Source organism: Trichechus manatus, unplaced genomic scaffold (assembly GCF_000243295.1).
Source record: "Trichechus manatus latirostris isolate Lorelei unplaced genomic scaffold, TriManLat1.0 scaffold00018, whole genome shotgun sequence".
In the NCBI taxonomy this organism is placed as follows: Eukaryota; Metazoa; Chordata; class Mammalia; order Sirenia; family Trichechidae; genus Trichechus; species Trichechus manatus.
The window spans coordinates 23,383,838-23,404,501 of NW_004443954.1; the positions used below are offsets into that span (position 1 = coordinate 23,383,838).

A 20,664-nucleotide genomic window follows, 5' to 3' on the forward strand; every position below is an offset into this window, starting at 1 on the left:
CCTGTACAGACATCACAAGGTGGGAGGACACAGAACAGCAAAATTATTTAAGAGGCAGCTAACATATGAGCTCCGCTTGCTTCGGTCCCTGTAAAAACAGACACCTGTGCTGCTGGAGTGCATAATTTCTACAGGTAAGATTTAGGTCCCATCCATAAGCACAGGATGTCTTTCCATTTAGTTATGTCTTTTTTAATTTCTTTCTGCAACGTTTTATAGTTTTCACTGTGTCGGTTCGAAGTCCATCCCCATCATTATTACCTGTGTGACCATAGCCAGATATTTAGCCCCTTTGTGACTCCTTGCTATCAACTTTCAACTCTACCTGGAGTGAAGGATAAGCCCCATACCTATTGCTGTTTTTGTTATTATCATGGTGGTAGTGTTTGCTATTTCCTCAAATGGCTGTGGCCTGTTTTAGAGTGGGTGTTATAGAAGTCAATGTATAATTCCTACATGAAATGATTGTCTAAGAATGTTCAAGTATAACAGAATATGATTACGAAAATTCAAGAGTGTCGCCAAAACCAGAAATGCTATATTGATCTTTTAAGGTTTGCTCTGGAAAAAGGACATGCTGGCTCCAAGAACAGCCTGCTGTAAAGGCAAAGGTCCTGGGCTGCAATGCAGGATACATCTGTGCTTGACCTGGACATTGCCCATTTTATTAGTCAGCTGTGTAACTTTGAATACAGCCACTTAATCTTTGTGTTTCTCAGTGTCCTCACTATGAATAATAATCATAATAGCAGATTTGACTCTCTTAAAGGGATATTGTGAGGATCAGGTGAAATGTATAAAGGTTTTATTTGTATTACAATAGTTTTTCTATATTTTTGAACAACTGCCTAATGAAAAGCAAATTTCTACAAATTATGAGATCTTCAAGTGTGTTTGTACAGTAAAAAAAAAATGAATGACTAGACTAAGAATCTAAGATCTTGGTTTACTAGTCACATGATGCTGGGACAGCAGTAAACTCCTCAAAGACTATCTGTCTTTAACTGTAAAGCTGCCCTACCTACCTGCCTACAGTCAAATTAGATTATGCATATGAAAGTGCTTTGTAAAGTTGAAAGTTTCTTGTTAACATAAAAGAGTTTTATAATCATTATTTATATAACTTAAGAATTCAACAATTTTGGTAGTTGTCGCTAAAATACATATATTGGAAAATTACTGCCTCAAAGGCAAATACTAAATGCTGTATGTATATTGAAATTTTTGTCATAATGAAGTTTATTTGTCAATTACCTTTTTCATTATTAGGACATACCATTCTTCACTCAGTTAACATGGATACAGTTCTGGACACTTCCAAATTTGTGGGAAAATTTCTGTATTACTTTTTAGAATCTTTACAAGATAATTCCCAAGAAGAAAAAGAGTGTTGCTGGAGATAACGGGAGCTGGCAGCGGCCTTGGGAGACAGTTGGCCATAAAATTTGCTCGTCTTGGAGCCATTTTAGTCCTATGGGACATTAATAAAGAAGGCAATATGGAAACAAGTAGACTAGTTAAGGAAAATGGTGGCGTAAAAGTATTTGCCTACACGTGTGACTGTAGCAACAGGCAAGAGGTCTACAGTGTTGCTAAACAGGTAGGCTGACTGATGTTCTTAAAAAAAAATATTGCATCTGGTATGCATTTTTACAATGGAAGGAGAGAAGTTGTCATAAATGTGCCCAAAGTCTATGTGCCTTCTGTTGATTCTGCATGTCGGAAATCTGACCTTGTATCCTCCAAAAAGGTGACACTATCAGACAATGCAAATAAGAATTCGACAAGCTTTCTGAGCCCAACATTGCCCAGCTGCTTTTCTGGGTGACTGATTTACCTTCAAGAGTGAGTAGAAACTGGGTCCCATCCTGGTTCTGTCTGCCATACATTGGTTGTGCAATTTTTACCAACTTACTTACCCTCTCTAGTTTCCAGTTTGTTCAACTGTAAAATGAAGTACTTGGACTAGATGACCTTCAGATCACATCCACCTTTAATTTTCTTTTTTTTTTTTATTCTGATGCATAGCCATTATTGTCATGTACTAAGGATATAAACAGTATGGAAGCATTAAATTTCCTCTTAGACTTAGCCTACTGATATTTGTTCTAACTTGGCACTAAATATTGATAAATAATCTAATAATAACAGTCAGCATTTCTTGTGTAGTTACCATGCCCTCTAACAACAATGGTTAAGCTTTTCAGTAGTTACTATTCTAAGTACTCTACACATAATAACTCATTTAATCAACACAACACAGCCCTACTAGGTGTATATCATTAATATTATCCCCATTTACAAATGCAGAAACTAGGGAATAACGTGCCCTAGATCATAAAGCTAGTGGTTGACAGAGCAGGATTCAAACCCAAGGAGCTTGGCTCCAAAGCCAGTTCTATGATATACTAGCTAGGACCCAAGAGGGTGCATACAACTCAGTTTGACAACAGAACCCCCAAGGAATTTTCCTTCCCCTTGGCAATCTCAGCTCCAAATACAAATTTACTTATTTATTAATTCAGAAAACATTTATTGACTCCTTACTCTGTGACCCTTATTTCTGAACCACCCTCTTCACTCTTCTGTTTCCTATTTCCTCCTTTCTTGTTTTGGGGTCCAATGAGACTTGTTCTTTACAATGTCATTACCATCTATCAAAAATATGTGTATTCTAGATCCCTAGGTATATTTTAGAACAAAGCAAGTAGAATAAAAGTCAGTTCTCATTTTGCAAAAGGGTAATAAATGTGACACAGAAAATTCACAATTAAATATCTTTGGGGTGAGCTCAAGGAAGCAGTTTGTCCAGCAGGGGCTTCATGTGCCACTAACTAGCCATATAGCGACCCCTGAAGAAATCTTCTCTCCTGAGGCTTTATCATATGTAGTCTTCATAATGAGGTAAACAAGTTGTTGTCAAGCCAATTCCAACTCATAGTGACCCCAAGTGTGTCAGAGTAGAACTGTGCTCTACAGGGTTTTCAGTGACTGATTTTTTGGAAGTAGATCACCAGGCTTTTCTTCCAAGACACCTCTGAGTGGACTCAAACTGCCAACCTTTAGGTTAGCAGCTGAGAGTGTAAACAATTTACACCACCCAGGGACTCAGGAACTATTCTTTTCTCCATTTTACTGATGATGAATCAGAGGTAGTGAGGGAGTAAGGAACTTGCCCATGTCATACAGCAGATAAGTAATCCAAAAACCAAACCTAAGCCCATTGCTGTCAAGTCAATTCTGACTCATAGCAACCCTATAGGACAAAGTATAACTGCCCCATAGGGTTTCCAAGGAGTGCCTGGTGGATTTGAACTGCCAACCTTTTGGTTAGCAGCCAAGCAATTAACCACTGGGCTAGCAGGGCTCCAGGTAAGTAATTGAGCTGATATATGACCCCACCCAGCAGCCTAGCCTCAGAGCCTGTGCTGCCCGCCCTCCCTCCATCCCCCGGGCCATCAACAAATGTGGGACCAATGAAAAAGACCCCTTCATGATCCATTTCCTCTGATCAAAATTGTAATCTCCCACCTGCCCCCTCTGGCCCCTACCAAATCTTTCTTTCTTGTTTAGAATTCTCTTGCTCTCTAGTAGAAAATCAGGTTAAAGACCATAAACAAAAATTATCTTTCACTACTGGAGTGCATCTACCTGTCTTCTTATTTCCCACCATCCTATATACAGAATTCTTCTAAGTACTTTATCTGCTCTTTTGTTTAACTTCTATAATTTATTTACTCCCAAGGAACCCAAATACTAATGTTAGACCTTACCACAAGAATTTCAACCAATCACAAGCATTACCCAAAACCCTGAAATTTATGAGTGATTTGAATAGTAATGACTGCATTCTAAAGGGCACAATAATCAACTTCCCAATATTAGATTGCGGTAACATACTCATCTCCACCATAGAAATCCAATTTACAAATAAATAGTTTTTGTTGGTATAACCAAGTTCACATTTTACTCCCAAATAACCAATCAATCATTAATATCTGTGTGGGTGTGTGGGTGTGTGCAGTTACATGATATTTGTTTCTTACGACAATAATGATTTGGGCTAGGGAGTAAAAAGTTTGAGTGAAAAAGCTTGGGATGTTGAATCTAAATGGAGTGTAAATTGCTTTTATTCCTCTCAAAAGTCATGTGTTCTTTGGCAAAATCTTAACCTCTCAGAACGTCTATTCCTTCACTTACAAATTGGGATAATAATACCTTCCTAAACTACCTTCCCTGAGAAACCCTGGTGATGTAGTGGTTAAGAGCTACAGCTGCTAACCAAAAGGTCAGCAGTTCGAATCCTTCAGGCGCTCCTTGGAAACCCTATGGGGCAGTTCAACTCTGTCCTATAGGGCTGCTATGAGTGGGAATCGACTCGATGGCAACGGGTTTGGTTTTTTGTTTTTTTTTAAACTACCTCCCAGAGTTATAGTGAAAATTAAATCCCATGACCTCAATATAGTTCCTCTTGTCTTTGGTGTCCCTAAATCTCAGGGCTGCTTCTTAGAGAGGGCTGTGGTGACCACTCTAGGTTTGTCTTAAGTATTCAGCAACATCTTATGCCAAATATTCCATCTCCTTGACTGCTATCGATCTTGGGCCCATATACCTCACTCATTAGTCTAAGATTTAGCCCTTGTTCACACTGATTCCTTCATCAAGTCAATGGAATATCCTTCTTTAAAAATTAGCATCTCATGAATGTCTTTCTCTATCCTGCCTCTCTCCAAATTCAAGGAAACTAACTCCTTCAGCTCAAGGTCAGCTCAGCAATATTAATTCTTCCTTTAATAGCTTGTTTAAATTTACTACATCAGCAGCAATGTTTACTTGGTATCTCCAAACCGTACCATCTTGTAGGCTCAACACATAGCGGTGCATGGACCAGAAATTAGAAAACCCAGTTATGGCAGCAGGCAGTGCTTCTTTTTGAAAACAAAGAAACTATATGATGCAAAATATCACATTCAGGGCGAAAAACAAAGTCTTCAAAGTAGTTGTTTAAGCATACATCATGCTTTACCCCTGGACCAGCTTTAACAGTATCACTTACAAAGCCTAAACTTAAGGCAAAATGGTAAAAGAGAGAAAATCACCATTTGGAAGCACACTTTACCTGCATACAGCAGGTGGGGTATTGTGGATTATACAAGCAGGTGAGGTGGGCAACTCAACAGGGAAGAGCAAAGGAAGGTGCTTAGGATAAGATGCAGCAGTGGGACTCAGGGAAACGACAGCCTTGGACATTCATTGGATTTGGGGTAATCTTTTGGACAAGAGTGTACTGTATCTTGTACACTCAAGACAGCAGATCAAACACGTAAAGGTGTGAGATGGCTTCATGCCAAGCACAGGCCAGGCACTGGGGAAAATGCAGTAGGCTCCCTGCCATCCTGCTGACAGAGGAGTGGGAAGGTGACACCTATAGAAGTAACTATCAGTCCATGTGTGCTGAGGGAAGACCCAAATACCATCTGAGGAAGACATTCACAGGCAGACCCCCTCTTACAATATCACTAGCCATTAGTTACCCTGAAGGAAAGGGCATGGACATAACAGAAACAATAGGTAGTAAAAACATATTACAACATTAGGTCATTTCCACGAAAACATCAAGCTTCTTTATACAAAATTACCAAATCAAAGTGTTTTTTAATATATTTAATCAGAAGTTACTTTAAAATTGCTAAATTTCTACATGCAAGATAAAAATAAAATAGAAGTCTAATTCTAACTGAACAAAAGGAGAAAAAAAAATAATGACCTGGAGAAAAATATCAAAATATAGTTCTTCAAATGAAATCCTTTTTTCTGTCTTCTGTCCAGGTTAAAAAGGAAGTTGGTGATGTGACCATCCTCATTAACAACGCTGGAATTGTGACAGGAAAATTGTTCCTTGATATTCCAGATGATATGGTAGAAAAATCATTTCTTGTAAATGCCTTGTCTCATTTCTGGGTAAAATTTTTTTCTTTTTAATTTTCTTTTATTGGTGAGTATGAAAAGTCCATATATTTCTGTAAACAACTATTGAGCATTGCCAATAGCATGAAAAATTTAACTCAAGGGCACAAAAGTTAACAGCCTAATGAGTAAGTATATTCTAGCAAGATAAAAATCTCTGCTCACTGGGCAGATTAAACAAAGATAAGATTTTAATACTCCTGTTTAGAACAGGCAGAATATTACAACACCAGTGTTAAACTACCAGGTCCCTCATCTTTCTCACACATAAGTTTCTCTTGCTCATTAATTTTAATATGCATTTATGTACGTGTATGACTTGAAACATACAAAAATATACATCAAACCAAAACAAAACCCATTGCCATCAAGTCAGTTCCAATTCATAGTGACCCTATAGGAGTGGTTGGTGGATTCGAACTCCTGACCTTTTGGTTAGCAGCCGAGTTCTTAACCACTATGTAATAATATCATTTTAGCTTTCAACTATAACTTTAAAATGTAATTAACCTTATCAACATATTAGAAGAAAAGAATATACACCAAGTTAAATTTGCCATCTTAATTCAAGCTTTACAAAAAGTAAAAACTGTGCTTGGTAACTCAGTACTTTTGCTCATGAATTAACCCAATTTAGTATTATCATGTAGTCTCCAAGTTCTTTAAGTTGATACTGCACAGCAACACAGTCACCGCAGATATTAAAATGGTTGTCAAAGAAATGACACTGAAAAATAGTGAAAGCCAGTGCAAGTGGAGTAACTAAGTTCAAATGATTTACAATGTTGTCCCAAATTCCAAAACACATAATCATTTTTTCCACAAAAAAGTCATCAGTTGTTATAAATTCAATTTAATTGAACACATATATGCATTCTTCTAACTTGAAATATTTTGTGGAAACAATTATAACTCATCTAACCCATAAACCAATGAGAAAAAGTTTAGGAAGTTCACTAATTAGTTTCCATGAGAAAAAAACACATCTTAGATCAAATACAATCAAACAAGCATGATGCTTGTTTGCATTACATCCTGCCACAAGATAAATCAGGGAATAGAGATACAGCTGTTTTTCAAAAAGTCTGCTTTGTTCATGGATTTAGGAAAAAGAGCTCAGTACTGGGGAAGGGAGTCCCTGGGTGGTGAAAGTCCCTGGGTTAAGTACTTAACTACTAACTGAAAGGTTTGCAGTTGGAACACACCCAGAGTGCTTTGGAAGAAAGGTCTGGTGATCTGCTTCTGAAAGGTCACAGAAAACCTTACGGAGCAGTTCTGTTCTGCACCTATGGGGTCTCCATGCATAGGAATCAACTCAACAGCAATTGGCTTGGTTTTGTTGGTTTAATGGGGAAGAGGGAAAGGAAAAGTTCCCTGAGAGAACCTGAGAAGCATGGGCATAGGGACACTGGGGCTTCTTCATGGCATAGTGACTTAGATCACTGAATTAATATATTGCCTGAGAATGAATAAATGGATTTGACCAAAATAGCTAAGAATATATCTAAATCATGGCAGACTATTCCAAAGCTATTTACTTACCAGAGCATGTTTCCCTTGCACTGAAATTCTTCCTTCCACAATTGATTTCTCTCATTCTGCCAATCCATTTGGGTGAGGAGAAATCTTGTTTATTATAAAGTTAGGAAGGTGAATGAGATTCAATTTTAAAAGAAATCTCTAAAAACTACATGCAAGAATTCAGCATACTAGAAAAACTAAGCTTTACTTTTTTTTTAGCAAACCATAAAAGTAAAAAAACTCATTTAATTCAATTGGTATTGTTTACTTAAAAGGAAAAACAAATCAAATGGTATATATTACAGATTAACACATAACAAACTATAAGATCCTTGAGGTCAGTGACTATATGGTATCTACCTTTGTAGTGACATAGAATTTAACACATCGTAAGCATTCAACATCTGTTCAATGAACTAGTAAATTCATCAAATATTGACTGAGCAAATAAAATAATAAACAAATAAAATACTGACACAGTGTATTTATATCTTCAAGACTTATAAGGCCTTCCTTCCTGACATGATTGCAGCTAACCATGGTCACTTGGTCTGTATTTCAAGTGCAGCAGGATTATTTGGTGTTAATGGACTAGCAGGTGAGTACTTTGCTTCACCATGTGCCTTGGTACTCCCCAGTACCTGGCAACCAGAAACTGGGACTCTTCCAAGGTAAAAAGAAGCTCTTCCTGAACCAAGGAGGAAATCTTTGGTGCATTTGGCTCTGTTTATAATGCCACGTTCCCTTTATTTATATATCTCTATTTTTAATGGCAATGGTAAGGGAGATACTATCCTTTTTTTTTTAAACCAAAGAGAAGAATACACCTATTGGCTCATTTGTCTTCTTAGGTTAGGAGAAATTGAGGTAATTCCCATCTTGTATTTATTCAGTGACTTGGCATTGACTATATAGTGTGGAGATGAAAGAGTGGAGTGTTTGGCCATATAAATTATTTTAACAGTGATGTCACCAAGGACAAACCTGAGAAAGAGTAGGAATGGTTCAATTTTTTAAATAGCTTCAAGAATTAACTCATCAAACTCTATTACTAATGGCTCCTCAATTTGTTTTAGATTACTGTGCAAGTAAATTTGCAGCCATTGGCACTGCAGAGTCTATCTTCTTAGAATTAAATTTTCAAAGGAAAAGTAAAGTTAAAACTACCATTGTTTGCCAATATTTCATCAAAACTGGAATGTTTGAGGGCTGTACAACCAAGTAAGTAAAAATGTATAGTAATCTTTGCTCTTACAATAATCATCCAATATCTATCAATGATCATCTTATCATTTTGAGGTTCTGAAATATAGAAGGTAAAACAAAGGAAATAATTTGATTGCCTAATTTAGTAAAAGCAAAAACTTCCAATATTATTAAATTAATAAAGTTATTCAATTTAAAAATAATATATAGTTAAGAAGTTTATGATACAGTAGAAGAAAGTTTAAATGACAATAATGATATTACAATGTAATAAGAAAATTGGTAGTAAGTAGTGGTTAAAATATTTACCATTGTAGTGTTCAGAAGATAATAATTTCTTTCCTTAAAAAAAAATATTGAAAGACAAATAACCCAAAAGGTAAAATATTTTATAATATTAGTTAATGTATGTGAGGATGTATTGGTGAGTGACATTTTGGTATAAAGGTTAAATTTGGCTAGAGCAGTCCAAACAAGGGTGCGATTGAAATATGAGGGATTTTACACAAAAGAGTCAATCAGTAGAGTATATTGAAAAGTGTAAATTTGATATGAGTGCAAGTGAAGTCATTATGTTTGTCAAAAAAAGGGGATTGGCATGATCCAAATGGAATGAATCAGCTATATTTGTAGGAAAGAGAAACATCCAACAAAAAGTCTACCTAAAAGGTAGTAAGGCTATTTACAGTCTATTAAAGCGATAAAAGTAAACAGAAAGTGTCAAAACAGGTGGTGAAGAGTGGACAGGGAGTAGAAGGGGGATGGAACTTTTGTTATACTGGTGTGTGGAGCTCATGGACACTTCTCCCTAAAGAGACATCTATTAAGCTGGTTAAAATTAGTGAAGATTGATCAGAGGGCTTACAACAAATTTAAAAGCATTTATTCAACAAAATCTATGGAAACTGGGTAAGAAAACGAGAGGCCATGCATTGGAACTAGGGACAGCACCGCACCACCACCACCACCACAGCTCTGCCTTGTAGAACAACTGCTTCAGTGGGCTTGGAAACCAAGCTCCCTCATGTAGAAGAGCTATTCTGAGTGTTTCTGGAAGCAAGTAAACATCAGCAAATCTCATTTTCCACAGCTCCATGCTGTGGAAGGCCTATAATAGGGGCTAGCTGCAACCAGACAGCACTTGTTCCTCCCCCATGAACTCCCACTAAGTAGGGGAGATTCAGGAGAGGTTGTTGGTGAAGAGTGCAGTTCCTCTTTCCAGCACAGATCTGTGCTGTAGGAGCTGGTCCGGTGGGGCCAGCAGTCCAGTGGTAGCTCCCAGCTCCCTGAACTTCCTAGGGTGAAGACCTATTTCAGGTATATTTGCCAAACAGTGAACATCAGCAGCTTCTATCCTCCCAGGCTCTGGGCTGCAGAAGATCCATACTGGATAGTGGCAGGAACTTGGTGGTACATTAGTTCCTGCCACCCGTCCCCAACCCTCAGATCCTACTCCGTAGAGACGATTCGGGTGGGACACCCAGTGACAAGTGAGCTTCTCATTGCCCTCAGCTCCTGCTCCACAGTGCAGAGGTTATGCCAGGTGAGGGTCAAAGCTAGCCTCAAAGACTGGCAACAACCTTCCCCTGTCATAGGATTGACTTCAATTAAATCAGACCATTCATCATGGCATTGTCAAAAAGAATAGTGGAACCAAGTAGCAAATTGTGGAGTTTAAGTGCTGTGTGAGGCAGACCAGTAGAATCTCAGTCAGGGAAAGAGACAGTCAAAGAAAGCCTGGCTAAAACTACAGTTATTCCTTGCAGTCAGGAAGACTGTACCTGCCCAAGACTTCATCCTCTGAGGAATAACATCAGAAGTTGCACATTATAGGGGGTACAGACTTCATTGATCTGGTCCAGTTAAGTCACTAAACTAGTAAACAAACAACAATAGTAATAACCCCATAGGGGACAACTGTATAGAGTTGATACAATATATTATCTAAAATTCCAGTTTGTAACAAGAAATTATGAGATATGCAAAGAAATAGGAAAGTGTGACTTATACACAGGAAAAAAAGTAGGCAATAGATACTACCTTTGAGGAAGCCCAGATGTTAGATTTAGCAAACTTCAAAGTAACTATTATAAATATGTTCATAGATCTAAAGCATTCCATATTTAAAGAATAAAAGGAAGGTATGATGACAATCTCTCATCAAATATCAAATAAGAGAGCAATTATAAAAACAAGAACCAATGTAAATGAGTAAGTTGAAAAGAATAATAACTGAAAAGAAAATTAGAACAGCTCAATAGTAGATTTGAGCTGGCAAAAGAAAAAAATCTGTAAACTTGTAGATCGATGGATAGAGAGAGATAGAGATATTATGCAATTAGAAGAAAGCGGTGAAAAAAGAATGAAGAAAATCAACAGTGCCTCAGAGAAACGTGGGACATCATTATTGTTGCTGTTAGGTGCCGTGCAGTTGGCTCCAACCCATAGCGACCCTATGTACAACAGAACGAAAACGCCTCCTGGTCCTGCGTCATCCTCACAATTGTTGCTATGTTTGAGCCCACTGTTGCAGCCACTGTGTCAATCCATATTGTTGAGGGTCTTCCTCTTTTTTGCTAACCATCTACTTTACCAAGCATGATGCCCTTCTCCAGGGACTGGTCCCTCCGGATAACATGTCCAAAGCACATGAGACAAAGTCTTGCCATCCTCACTTCTAAGGAGCATTCTGGCTGTACTTCTTCCAAGATAGATTTATTCATTCTGCTGGCCATCCAGGGTATATTCAATATTCTTCGCCAACACCGTAATTCAAAGGCATTAATTTTTCTTCAGTCATTAAGTACATCAATACATCATATTTTTACGCAAATAACATGCACCCTCTACATTTGTTTGCCAACTGTGCCCTTCTCCCACGAGGTATTTTTGTAAGCATCTCTATGCCAATTTTTTTTACATGTTGTTGTAAAAAAATTAGCATAGTGCACTTAAAAAAATACCTTGCGGGGGGAGAGCACCATTGGCAAATAAGCATTGGAGGTGCACATTATTTGAATAAAAATACAGTATCGGCAAACGAACGTAGAAGTTGGCATTATTTGTGTAAAAATATGGTACATGTGAGTGTATGCTGATTACCAGAAAGAGAGAAGAAACAGAAAGGAGCAGAAAAAAAATATTCCAAAAGTATGGTTGAAAACTTCCCAAATGTGGTGAAAAACATTAACTTACATCTTCAAGAAGCTAAACAAACTCCAAGTAAGATAAACACAAGCGGCCTCATGCCCAGCCCATGATAATCAAAATGTTGAAATCCAAAGATAAAAGAAAATCTTGAAAGGAGCAAGACAAAAATGACCCATCATGTACAAGGGAACCCCAATAAGAATAACAGCTGAATTATCAACAGAAACAATAGAATGTAGAAGGCAGTGGGATGGTATATTCAAAGTTCTGAAAGATAAAAACTACCAACAAAGAATCTTATATCCAACAAAACTGTCTTTCAAAAATGAAGACATTCCTAGATTTTAAAAAACAAGCAAAAAAAAACAACAAAAAAAAACCTGAGACAATTCACTGCTAGCAAACCTGACTTACAAGATATAATAAAGGAAGTTCTTCAGGTTGAACAAAGGTGACACCAAAGAGTAATACGAATCCCCATAAAAAAAAAAAAAAAAGAGCTCCCACAAAAGTAATAAAGTGGATAATTTTAAAAAAGACAGTATAAATATGTATTTCATCTTTCTTCTCCTAACTGATTTAAAATGCAATTGCATAAACAAGATGTACATAATATTATTGTTGGCCCTCTAACATATAGAAATGTAATACATTTAACAATAAGAGCATGAAAGAAGTGGGTGGGAACAAATCTGTATTGGAGTAAGGAAATAACTTCAGATGGTAACTTAAACCCACAGGAAGAAACGAAAAGAACCGAAAATGGAGATGGCTGATATAATAAACTTTATAAATATATAGTTACTCTCCTTTTTCCTATCAGTTTCTTTAAAGAGTAAAATTTATAAAGTAATAATTACAATAATGCATTGTTGGGTTTATAACATATATACATATAATACATATAACAATAGTAGCACAAAAGGAGGAGAGGTAATCAGCCCCAGTGTCGTAGTGGTTGAGAGGGAAGCTGCTAACCAAAAGATTGGCAGTTCAAATCCACCAGCTGCTCCTTGGAAACCCTATGGGGCAGTTCTCTGTCCTACAGGGTCGCTATTAGTCAGAATCGACTCGACGGCAACAGGTTTGGTTTGATTTTTCTGGGAGTAAAGTTTCTATATCTCACTGGAATTAGGTAAAACCTGGAGTAAATTCTGTTAAGCAAAGATACATATTGTATGCCCTAGAACAATCACTAAGAAAATAACTCAAAAATACAGTTAAAAAATCATTAAAAGAGTTAAAATATTGCAACAGAAAATATTCACTTGATTCAAAAGAAAGAGGAACAGGGGACAAAAAAGATATGAGATATTTAGTAAACAGTTCAGCAGTTCCTCAAAAAAGTTAAACATAGACTCACCATATAGCCCCGCATTTCCACTACTAGGTATCTACCCAAGAGAAATGAAAGTATATATATCCACATAAAAACTTGTACAAAAATGTTCATAGCAGCATTATTTATAAAAGCCAATAAATGGAAACCACCTAAATATCTATCAATGGTGAATGGATAAACAAAATGTGGTAATATCAATACAATGCAATATTATTCAGTTAGAAAAAGGAATGAAGTATTGATACATCTACAACATAGATGAACCTTAAAACATTATGCTAAGTGAAACAAGCCAAACCCAAAAGGCCACATATTGTATGATTCCATTTTTATGAAATGTCCAGAATGGGCAAAATCTATAAAGAAAGAAAGTAGATTAGTGGTTTTCAGGGACTGAGAGGAAGGGAAGTAGGGAGTGACTGCTAATGGGTACAAGATTTTTTGGGGGGAGGTGTTAAAATGTTCTGGAATTAGTGGTAAACAACTTTCTGAATATACTAAAAATCACTAAGCTGTACATCTTAAAAGAATGAATTTTATGGTATATGAATTTTGTCTCGATAAAGCTATTATAAAAAAATACAATGAGATACCTCTTCACATTAACTAGGATGAGTTATAATCAAAAAGCCAGAGAATAACAAGTGTTGACAAGGATATGGAGAAATTGAACCCTCATATATTGCTGGTGGAAGAGTGGAATTGTAAATTGGTTTAACTGCTTTAGAAGATAGATCAGCAGTTTCTGAAAATGTTAAACATAGGATTACCATATGGGCCAGCAATTCCACTCCTAGAAATGCCCAAGAGAAATGAAACCATACGTCCATACAAAAATTTCTACACAAATGTTCATAGCAACATTATTCATAATGTCCAAAAGGTAGAAACAACTTAAACATCCATCAACAGATGAGTGGATAAACAAAATGTGGCACGTCCATAAAATGGAATGTTATATGTGATAAAAGAATTCAGCAAAAATCAAAATGAGCATTCTGGGAGAAGAAATTTACTATATGGAATTTATAATAAACAGCATTGTGTATTTTATTATTTGTAAATCATGTACTATATATATGATTTATATCAGTAAAATCTATAATAAACTTATGCACATAGAACTTAGCATAGTGACAGCCTCTTTGGAATGGTAAGAACAAAAGCTAGATTGTAAAGATGACAGAAGGAACGTGACCAGCCAAGAGGAAGTGACATGGTAGCCAACAAAGGCAGCAATGTTAAATGAGAGCTTTTGTAAACTTGGGGACCCTCAGTACACAAAAGCTAAAAAAAAAGTCTCCAGAAAAAGAAAAATCGATCATCTTAAAATGATAGAGTATGAAAGAAAACAATGATCTGTAGATTATATTTTTAAATAAATGTTAGAGTCCTTTAGGCTACAGATATAGGGAACTTTTTAAAGAATAAAATATAAGATTAATTACTCACATTCAATTATGGAAAATTGATCAAGATTGCAAGAATCAGCTGAGATAAACAGAATTTTTGCAAGGGTGTGGTTCAAGTAATAAAGAAGCATAATATGAAAGTGTAACATGCCAAAGTAATACCTTATGAGAGCTTAATTTATATTTTCATGCATTTTAACTCCTGTTGATTTGATGAGGCTAATATCATGAACATCTATTTCTGCTAAATGGGGTGTTTGAAATAAAGATACGTTATACGTACTCAAGAGAGATTTTTCTTTCTTTCTTTTTTTTGGTAAAAATAATAAAATATTTTTTGCAATCTTGCTTCTTTATAGTATGTAATTATTTGGCTTTGGGGGAGGGGAAAGGGAAGAAAGATACAAAAAAATTCTAAAAGCAACTTCTTCCACATGTCCATCACATAGCAGAAAATCACCTAAGGTAAGGCAAGGAGTTCACTTTAGGAAATTAAGTGTATCAGCACTGCTTTCAATATTGGTCATTGGGGGAAACACAAGACAGTCTCTACTATTTACATTCTATTTGACTATTTAGAGCTACATGTTGTAACTCCATATCTGAAATTTAAAAATTGGTGCTCATGATGACAGCAGTGAAATCACTTTTTGTTATTGTCATTCCAGGTACCCATTTCTATTACTTCTATTGGATCCGGAGTTTGTGGTGCAAAGCATTGTAAATGCTATTTTAGAGGAACAATTTTACTTAGTAATACCCAAATTTTTGTATGTTGCATTGATCCTTAAACAGTAAGTTAATAATGACTTCCCTCTATCTCTTTCGTTATTTGTAAACAAAGTGTCTGATCATTGCTACCACTTTTGCCTAGAAAGAAACTTTACATTTTCTTAAATGATAAAAGGAAGAACATAATAGTGCAAGGACAATTTATTGGACCATTGCAAGCTGTGTCTTGGTTGCTTCAGACACAAAGAAAACATAGCACCTATTTAGGCCTTTTGGAGTGCAAGTTATTTATGTTCAACCCTGAATCAAACAGAGCCTAAATTATTTTATTTTGACCAATGTAGACTTCCAAGGTCCTTGGGTGGTGCTAATGGTTTACACTCAACTACTAAGCTAAAGGTTGGCGGTTCAAACCCACCTAGCAGTGCCATGGAAGAAACTCCTGATGATCTACTTCCTTAAAGATTACAGGCAAGAAAACCCTATGAAGAGACTCTACTCTGTAACACATGGGGTTACCATGAGTTAACCCAACAGCAATGGGTTTGGTTTTTTTGTTTTTTAATATAGACGTCTGTTTTGAAAACAAAGGACAAAAAACCTGAGTATGTTGCCAAATAAATATTAAGGGTATTTGGCAAGTTCCTCATTTCTTTTAATGAGAGAGCCTCTACAGCTTCATGCAAAGCCTATGTTAAGAGCTCCAGCATATCCCTGGATGGATCTGGCCCAGGCCCACCATATTCTGTGGAGATAAGACAAAACAACACCTAACATTCACAGAGGGTCTACTCTGTGCCAGGTACCATGCAGCATGACAGAATGGCATGCATAGTATCACAGTCAGTCCTCTCCCAGATTCTTTAGGGTCCATGTTGTCATTATCCCTTTCTGGTGTGGAATCTGAGACTTAGACGGGGGAAGTAGCTTTTGCAGGGTTAAACAGCTAGTGAAGTGCTGGAACAAAGTTTCAAATCTGATTCCTGAGCTTGAGCTCTCCTTGCCCTTTTGTAGCATACATCACACCTACAGTTGTTTGTATAATCTCTGTCCTCCTTGCAGAACCCCACTTCTTGATTGTTTATTGCTCCATCCTCAGCTGCCTAACATACAATAAGCACACAATCAATATTTGCTAAATTGGGTTGAGTTGAGCAGAAATGAGGTGACCTAAGCAGAACTAAGCTTAAGGCATGGCCCTTGTCCTCCAGGAACAAAGGGAGTGGTTCTCAACTGTGGTTGCACCTTGCAGTCACCCAAGGAACATTTGAAACTACTGAGGCCGGGGCCCTGCCCCCAGACATTCTGGTTAAGTTGGCCTGCTCTTCTTTCCAGTGTTTGCTATCATTTGTTAGTCTAGTAAATAAGGTACCATAGTCTTTCCTCAGAATTCAGTGAATATGTGTGTACGTGGTAGCCTGAGTTTTGGGATTTTTCAAAGCTTTCGAGTGGTTCTGATGAGCAACCAGGGTTGAAACCCATCAGAATAGAGGGTGACAGGTGGCGCTCAGGGTCGGGACCCATGTAATGACATACACAGCACGGGCCACTGTGGTCCACACTTTGTGAAATCCACAATTCATTTTTGCCAAGAAGTTTTCTTGACTCCTCTTGAAGGAACATCATTTTTTCTCTGCTTTTCTTTAGATTGATATCTTCAGAAATGTTGCTGGCCCTCAGTCAGTACCTTGGAATTGACACATGCATGGCTACATTGAAAGGGAGAAAAAAGCAGTTTCAAATTGAAACCGAGAAAACACCAAAAGCTCAATCCTCAAGTGTGGTGATGCAATAAACACAAAGTATTATAAAGATAAGCTGTGTGGAATTTCTTCCAGTGCTGTTCAATGCCCTCAGTCCACCAAGAACTCACAGGGTATCTAGAGGTGCCAGGACACACAGATAATTTGACAAGGCACTCAAATTATCTACCCAGTTTTCACCATTTTTTCATTTTGTAAATAAGGACATCATAACCTTTCCAGTGAACTCAGTGAATATATTTATAAAAATAAATTAATGCCTATTTACCCTATTTAATGTTAAAACTGACAGCACAATAGAAAAGGGGTAATTATAAACACTTTCTAAATCAGTGTTTAAGCTGATAGTTTTTCAACATGAGATTAAAGGTACATGTTAGTTTTGTAATTAAGAAAAATAATTTTTGGTTCACAAATTAAAGGCTTATTTTTACTCCCTATTAATTTCTACTGGAGTTAGATGATTATATCAAGGTCCTTAGTGGGAGTGACCCTCCTTATTAGACAAAATAAATCTGTAACTAACCTTTTTGTTTGCATCTGAGTGTGTCAAATAATTCCCAGCTTCTTTACCCCATAGGAGCTCTGGTGGCATAGTGCTTAAGTGCTACAGCTGCTAACCAAAACATCAGCAGTTTGAATATACCAGCCTCTCCTTGGAAACCCTATGGGGCAATTCTACTCTGTTCTATTGGGACACTAGGAGTCGGAATTGACTCGACAGCAACAGGTTTGTTTCTTTTGGTTTTTTATTCCATAAGAAACAAAAAAAATACATATTAGACTTTTATACTCTACTAGCTTGAGAAGGAAAACTTATTTTCATAGTTAATTCAGTAAAATGCTCTTTCCATTGATACATCTGAATACATGATATAAGCTCCCTTTTAAAAAAAAATTTATACTCATAAAATGCACTACACATGCCTGCCATTTGCAAACTGTACCTAATGATGACATCTTTCTGTGTTCAGAGTAATCCTTGAGCTGTGGTCACTAAACATCAAGTTCAATACCTAGTGAGTGATGGTAAAACCAAAAAGTGAAATTTCAAGTAAATTAAAGTATACGTTTTGTTGAGCACTCAGTAGATGTAAGATTTATCATATTATTTGGAATATAATATTTCTACGTTCATGAAAAGAAATCATAGTTTGAGATGTAAATTTGACCAATAAAGGAATAAAACATTCCAGAAAGGCAATATTTTCCAGGAAATTAAAGTTGTCTTTTTGTCTTAGTCTGGGTAATCTAGAGGAGCAAAACCAGGGAAGCATACATAGATACATATATATATAGAGAGAAATTTACTTCAAGAAAACGGCTCACAAAATTGGGAGGAAACGGCTCACACAGTTGTGGGGGCTGGCAAGTCCCAAATCAGTGGGTCAGGCAACAGGCTGAAGACCTCTGCTGGCTCACGTGGTGGCAGGGGTTGATGAACCCAAACTCTGCAGGTCAGAAGGCAAGCTGGAGGCTTCTATAGGCTTACATCCAAAGAACCAGAGGTCAGGTGACCAGAAGAGTGCAGGGTCAAGAAAAGAGGGCGAACTTTGCCACAACATCCATTTATGAACTGGAGGCAGGCCACATCCCCGAGAAAACTCCCCTTTCAACTGACTGGCTGCTCACATAAGATAACAAAATGGACGGTGATTACATAATGTCTGCCAAACCACTGAGAAGCATAGCCTAGCCAAGTTGACACATTTCGTTAACCATCACATCTCTTAACAGATACATTAGTAAAACAGATTTCTAAAAATGTTGACACCTCTCTGCCTTCTTAAACCAAAGATTCAAAGCACTATTCAACTTTTCCTTAACTCCTCAGGAGCATTAATATATTATTTAATAACTCAGCTGACACGCGGCAGTGGCTTTTGAGGGCCTTTTATTTCTAAATAAATTAGTCCATAACACTCATTAGGCTATCAGAATACCTGTCCTGTCGGCTTTTGTTGACTCAAAAGCGAATGTCTGCTGCTACTTCCAAAAATGAGTCTGTTTTATTTTCAATTATCTATCCTGAGGAAAGCCTCTTACTTATCAACTTATTCATTCAATATTGGCTGAATTCCTCTGATACATGGCACTAGACGTATATGGTGAATAACACAATCACTCAATAAGGGGCAAGGTCTTTGGGATAGCTATTAACTACACAAAGATTTATGTTTTGTTTGGCTTTGCTTTATTTTCTGGTTAATATTGTTGGAAATCTGATTTCTAATTTAAGTTTACAATACTTAGAAACTGCAATCTGTGCCTCTGCTGTCCTTAGTTTGTATTTACATATTGTAGGTAAAGGGTTAACAAAATCGTTTGCCTTTCTGCATGAGTATTTTCCCTTAGGGTAGCTTCCTAGCTCTGCTCTCCTGTAACCTTGTAAGAATGAAATGTCCAAGGTGTTTCTAAGCAACACGGTGTATAATAAAAAGGATCCCTGTAAGTTGCATTAGGACTGGGAGGAGCTATAAACAAACCATACATACTTGATGGGTTGCTGAGCTTTGGGCTTCCCTGAGCTGGGGGACTCTTGTACCTGACGTCTTGGGGGCTATACTCCTGGAACTATTGGCTCTGTGAAGCATGAGTCTCTTGAGCCAGGGCACATCCCACACTCGCATCCGAGGGGAAGCTATCTCCTGGATGTTCTGAGTTGACAGCTGCATAGAAGAGGAATGCCTGCCACTGTCTGCTGCTCTTGGAGCTCCTTCATGCGCCCTTCTTCTGAGCGTGCTCCTGCCAGCTCTGCCACATTGTCCTCCCAGTCTGAATGTGGAGGTGAGCTAAAAAGCAACCCCTGGTGAGCAATGTGCTTATTCTTCCTACATTGACAGTTTGGTCACTTTAGAATATATAGTAGCTGTCCATTTACTTTGCTCCAAATCTTCACATACAGCCATGAAACCTAGTAAAATTAACAAAACTGAATTGATTGGGTCCAAAATGTGGTCACTTCTGTTATTTCCTCCATCAAGTTCTCAAAAAGCATCCTGGTTTTCAATAGCACTTTACACATGTAGTCTTCATCATACCACACCCTGGACTTTTCAAAACTTTATGGACTTGTCAGCTTTTTGGAAATATTCATTTTTCAAATGAAATAGTATTATAATTGGTAGTTAAATTATCCTACAAAAGTCCTCCTAATCCAGTGTATAAAAACGGCTTGGAGGCAGTGTTTGACCTCCTCTAACTTCACAAGGGGGAAGGAGAACCAAAATCAACAGCCCAAGGCTGATTCTCATGAGGTGGAGGCCAGACAAGCCTCCTCTCTCTGCCATCTATACTAATTCTGACACCAACTGTCCCTCCCATAGCACTCTCCACTGGGTTCGATAATTCATTGCAATGGCCACACAGAACTCACAGATCATACTTACGATTTGGGGTTTATTAGGAAGGTAACAGTTACAACTCAGGCTCAGGAACACTCAAGATACAGTTCTTCCATCAGGATAGCCTCTTCTCAGCTGTGCTCACAGGCATGCCTCTCCCTGGCCCTCAGTTTCTGCCCAAAGGTACTCATCTTTCTCTTTCCATGGGCCAGGAGGCCTACTTCGCT

General features: G+C 37.3%; 1 protein-coding gene across 1 annotated transcript; it reads left to right on the forward strand.

Annotated features, from left to right (window-relative positions):
* The first annotated feature begins 1,295 nt into the window (after positions 1-1,295).
* LOC101361932 (short chain dehydrogenase/reductase family 16C member 5) lies at positions 1,296-20,384 on the forward strand. The gene is given in 8 exon segments (XM_004372610.3): positions 1,296-1,357; positions 1,359-1,397; positions 1,399-1,600; positions 5,830-5,961; positions 7,987-8,086; positions 8,565-8,709; positions 15,267-15,392; positions 16,978-20,384. Coding segments are annotated over 8 exon segments (954 nt in total). The 3' UTR covers positions 17,126-20,384.
* The last annotated feature ends 280 nt before the right edge of the window (positions 20,385-20,664 follow it).